The sequence below is a fragment of the Oncorhynchus gorbuscha genome, linkage group LG26, assembly GCF_021184085.1.
Source record: "Oncorhynchus gorbuscha isolate QuinsamMale2020 ecotype Even-year linkage group LG26, OgorEven_v1.0, whole genome shotgun sequence".
Taxonomy (NCBI): Eukaryota; Metazoa; Chordata; class Actinopteri; order Salmoniformes; family Salmonidae; genus Oncorhynchus; species Oncorhynchus gorbuscha.
This window is the reverse complement of record NC_060198.1, coordinates 14,432,382-14,437,381: the sequence shown is the minus strand read 5'-3', so window position 1 is coordinate 14,437,381 and position 5,000 is coordinate 14,432,382. Positions and strand designations below refer to the sequence as shown.

General features: G+C 54.1%; 1 protein-coding gene across 2 annotated transcripts in view; it reads right to left on the bottom strand.

Moving 5' to 3' along the window:
- Positions 1 to 5,000, bottom strand: part of LOC124015963 (cytoplasmic phosphatidylinositol transfer protein 1-like) — an 81,792-nt gene that overhangs the window by 15,491 nt on the left and 61,301 nt on the right. For both annotated transcript variants that reach the window (XM_046331462.1, XM_046331463.1), the window contains exon 2: positions 4,999 to 5,000. This exon is cut by the window's right edge and continues 147 nt beyond it. In XM_046331462.1, the coding sequence (XP_046187418.1) occupies positions 4,999 to 5,000 (2 nt within the window). The remainder of the gene's footprint in view (positions 1 to 4,998) is intronic.

Sequence of the window (5,000 nt, the reverse complement as noted above, 5' to 3'; positions counted from 1 at the left end):
GGGAGAGAGAGCGGGAGAGAGAGAGCGCGGGGAGAGAGAGCGGGAGAGAGAGCGGGAGAGAGAGAGCGGGAGAGAGAGAGAGGAGAGAGAGAGCGGGAGAGAGCGGGAGAGAGAGCGGGAGATGGAGCGGGAGAGAGAGAGCGAGCGGGAGATGGAGCGGGAGAGAGAGAGAGAGCGGGAGATGGAGCGGGAGAGAGAGAGCGGGAGAGAGAGAGCGGGAGAGAGAGAGCGGGAGAGAAGGAGAGAGCGAGAGAGAGCGAGAGAGAAGGAGAGAGCGAGAGAGAAGGAGAGAGCGAGAGAGAAGGAGAGAGTGAGAGAGAAAGGAGAGAGAGAGAGAGAAAGGAGAGAGAGAGAGAGAGAGAGAGAGAGAGAGAGAGAGAGGAGAGAGAGAAGAGAGAGAGAGAGAGAGAGAGAGAGAGGAGAGAGAGGAGAGAGTGAGAAGGAGAGGAGAAGAGATGGAGAGAGATGTAAGAGAGAGGAGAAATGAAAAGCAAGAGAGGAGAAGAGATGCATCATGTCTGATTAATTGGAGCCATCATCATTTCTAAAGTTGGAGTGGTTTCTCTTCCTTCCTTCTCAAGGTGAGTGGGCGTGTTACAAAAGAAGCTTGAAAATTAAACTAAGAACATTGAAGAAAGATGACGAGAGACAGCAGCACTTACCAGAGCCGTCTATAGCCTCACGACACTGCCTCAACGGGTTTGCTTTTTCATTATTACAGCGGTAAGGGTCGGTGGGAGAGGTTGAGCTCTCTTTTTCACGCAGGTGCACCGAAACACAAGCCTCGGCAGGGAAGGCTGAAGGGGACATATTCACTCAAAGGCTCTAGTGAGTGTCCACGTTGTGGCATAGAGATTGGTGTGTGTGTGTGTGTGTGTTTGTGTGTGTGTGTGTGTGTGAGAGAGAGTGCATGTCAGCCTCCAATCTCTAATAAAAGCTTTAGAAATTCAATTTTCTTTGATCACACATCGATAGAGAAGTCAGCTACATGACTGAGTGGCGACAGCTGATATGAAGAGAAACAAAAACGCCAAAGGAATGTTGACAGGCCGACTATTCACAGCCTGTCCCCCAAAAGCAAATGACTGTCACTCCATCTGCTCATCGTCTCTCATTCTTCGTTTAAAACAGTCCCTCGTGCCCGTCCACACATTGGTACGTCACACTGCGCCCGCCAAGCTCTGAAAGCGGTGGTAAGGTATCGCTATCCCCACACATTTCCTACAGTATTTAAAGACTCTGGCAGGGAAACCAGTCATTTGCGCTTAAGTTCGGAAAGTGTGGACTAGTGTGTGTGTGTGTGTGTGTGTGTGTGTGTGTGTGTGTGTGTGTGTCCGCAAAGTAAACCCACTCATTTTATTCCATCACAAAATTAACTATCCGATTCAATGTGTAAATGAAGACCATTGAAATAAATGAATTCCTAAATTCATGTTTAAAGTTAAGAGGTCATTCAAGCCAGAACAATAATCTAGCGAATCAGAAAGGTGATTGAGTGCTGGGGACCATGACGCAATGCTCACTGGCTTCAATTTCCTGCTTGCTTTGAAATGTTCGGGCCAATGTATTTCTATTAAATAAACCACATCTGTCCTGTTCTTGTTGTGATGCACGAGACATAACTGGCCCTAAACTAAATGGTCTTCTATTCCATTTAGAATGTTCTCATCTTCAAATCATTTTCCACAACATTTGTTTTCCATGTCATTTATTTATGTTTTCCACGACATTTATGTTTCCACGACAGAAAGGCCTTGGTTTGCACAGAGGGTTGAGAAGAGCTGGCGGATTCAGTGCGTCTAGGAGTAGTCTCTCCCTCCCACGTTCTCCTCTCTCCCTCTCCCTCCCACGTTCTCCTCTCTCCCTTTCCCTCCCACGTTCTCTCCTCTCTCTCTCTCCCTCCCACGTTCTCCTCTCTCCCTCCCACATTCTCCTCTCTCCCTCCCACATTCTCCTCTCTCCCTTTCCCTCCCACGTTCTCTCTCTCTCCCTTTCCCTCCCACGTTCTCTCTCTCTCCCTTTCCCTCCCACGTTCTGTCTCTCTCTCCTTTCCCTCCCACGTTCTGTCTCTCTCTCTCTCCCTCCCACGTTCTCTCCTCTCTCCCTCCCTCCTTACATAAGGCAGACACCTGGTTCACTAAGCCTGAGATGGATGTTTATGGAGAGGTTGCACTTGTAGTAGTCAACATGGACACACACACACACACACACACACACACACACACACACACACACACACACACACACACACACACACACACACACACACACACACACACACACACACACACACACACACACACACGGCTGAAAGGCACCCATCTGCTGTGAAGAACTAGAGCAGTGGGGAGTGTGTTTAAGAGGTGGTAGGGGCTTAGGTAACTGCAGCCGTGGTTGCACAATGAGTGGTGAGTTAACATATGCACACACACACACACACACACACTGTCCCTGCTGTTGCTCAACCTCACTAGTTAATTCCCTCATCGTCATACTGCGTCCTCTGATGTACTGTGTCACCATTAAGACAGTACTTCACGTGTTCACCTCTTCTCTTACAATAATGAACGGCGACGGTTTTCCTCCTGGGAGTTGGGTAGTGACAAATTGTTGTGATCGTAATACTGTAGTCTATAGCCAGTCCTTATTAAAACTGTATGTGATGTATTCCCATGACAGATTCAAGCGGGACGGACTGTCATAAGACCTGACCCAAGGATGTGTCGTTTTGAAGAGCCTGCCGCAGGTTTTTTATGATCATGTTAAAATATGTCTCCTTCCGAATATGCATGTCTCTCTCTCTTGCTCTCCCTCCCCTCCGTGTCCCTCCTTCCCCCGGTCTCCCTCTCCTGTGTCCCTCTGTTCCCCTCCTTCCCCTGGTCTCTCTCTCGCTCTCGCGTGTCCCTCTGTTCCCCTCCTTCCCCCGGTCTCTCTCTCTGCTGTGTCCCTCTGTTCCCCTCCTTCCCCTGCTCTCTCTCCTGTGTCCCTCTGTTCCCCTCCTTCCCCTGCTCTCTCTCCTGTGTCCCTCTGTTCCCCTCCTTCCCCTGCTCTCTCTCCTGTGTCCCTCTGTTCCCCTCCTTCCCCGGTCTCCCTCTCCTGTGTCCCTCTGTTCCCCTCCCTTCCTCTCGGTCTCTCTCCCTCTCCTGTGTCCCTCTGTTCCCCCCTTCCCCTGGTCTCCTCTCTCCCTCTGTTCCCCTCCTTCCCCCGGTCTCTCTCTCTCTGTATCCTCTTATTCCCCCCTTCCCCTGTCCTGTTCCCCTCCTTCCCCTGTTCCCCCCCCCTCCTCTCTCTCTCCCTCTGTTCCCCTCCTTCCCCGGTCTCTCTCTCTCCTGTATCCTCTTATTCCCCCCTTCCCCTGCTCTCTCTCCTGTGTCCCTCTGTTCCCCTCCTTCCCCTGCTCCTCCTGTGTCCCTCTGTTCCCCCCTTCCCCTGGTCTCTCTCTCTCCCTCTGTTCCCCCCCGGTCTCTCTCTCTCCTGTATCCTCTTATTCCCCCCTTCCCCTGCTCTCTCTCCTGTGTCCCTCCCCTCCTTCCCCTGCTCTCTCTCCTGTGTCCCTCTGTTCCCCCCCTTCCCCTGGTCCTCTCCTCCCTCTGTTCCCTCCTTCCCCGCTCTCTCTCTCCTGTCCTCCCCCCTCTCTCCCTGTGTCCCTCTGTTCCCCTCCCTGTCTGTTCCCCTCCTTCCCCCGGTCCTCCTCCTGTGTCCCTCTGTTCCCCTCCTTCCCCTCCTTCCCTCTCTCTCTCTCTCTGTTCTGTGTCCCTCTGTTCCCCTCCTTCCCCCCGCTCTCTCTCTCCTGTGTCCCTCTGTTCCCCTCCTTCCCCTCTCTCTCTCCTGTGTCCCTCTGTTCCCCTGTTCCCCTCCCTGTGTCCCTCTGTTCCCCTCCTTCCCCTCTCTCCTCCCCGTGTCCCTCTGTTCCCCCCTTCCCCTGTGTCCCTCTGTTCCCCTCTCCCCCTCTGTCTCCCCTCCCTTGTTCCCCTCCTTCCCCCGGTCTCTCTCCTGTATCCTCTTATTCCCCCCTCCCTGGTCTCTCTCTCTCTCCCTCTGTTCCCCTCCCTCCCCTGCTCTCGCTCTCCTGTGTCCCTCTGTTCCCCTCATTCCCCGGTCTCTCTCTCTCCTGTGTCCTCTTGTTCCCCCCTTCCCCTCTCTGTTCCCCCTTCCCCTGTCGCTCTCTCTCCCTCTGTTCCCCTCCTTCCCCTCGCTCGCTCTCTCTCCCCCTGTCCCTCCTTCCCCCTCCTCCTCCCTCTCCCCGTGTCCCTCTGTTCCCCTCCCCCCCTCCTTCCCCCTCTCGCTCCCCCTCCCGCTCTCTCCCTCCCGTGTCCCTCTGTTCCCCTCCTTCCCCCTTCGCTCCCCCGTGTCCCTCTGTTCCCCTCCTTCCCCCGCTGGCTCTCTCCCCCCTTCCCCCGCTCGCTCTCTCTCCCCCCCCGTGTCCCTCTGTTCCCCTCCTTCCCCCGGTCTCTCTCTCTCTCCCTTTGTTCCCCTCCTTCTTTACTCTCTAGGATGAGCTGTACAGCATGGCAGACCCTGCTGACTCAGCACCTTTAGGCCCCGGGCATCCTGACCGCTGACACAGGTATTTGCGATGAAATCTAGCTCTCTCTGTCCGTAGATCTTGCACTTAGGAAGTTTCTGTCCTTGGATGCTCAGCGATGCGCTGGGAAGGTCACACACACACACACACACACGCACGCACGCACGCACGCACGCACGCACGCACGGCTGAGAGCCAAGAAGAGAAGGGGGAGTATTGTGTGTTGCACAGCTGTGAGGGCTAAGTAACTCGGGGCAACGCGACAGCAGCAGTCTGCCATGCGAAGCCTCGAGTGTGTAGGAACAACACTGTCGACATTCCAAATGGCACCCTATTCCCTACATAGTGCCCTAAACCTATGGATGATGATGGATATTTTCAGTAGAAGAGCAGCCCCCCCCCGCATCTTGTTTTGGCGTACAACCCTTGACCACAGATTGTACCTTTAACGCGGGTGGATGACGGTCACTCACCT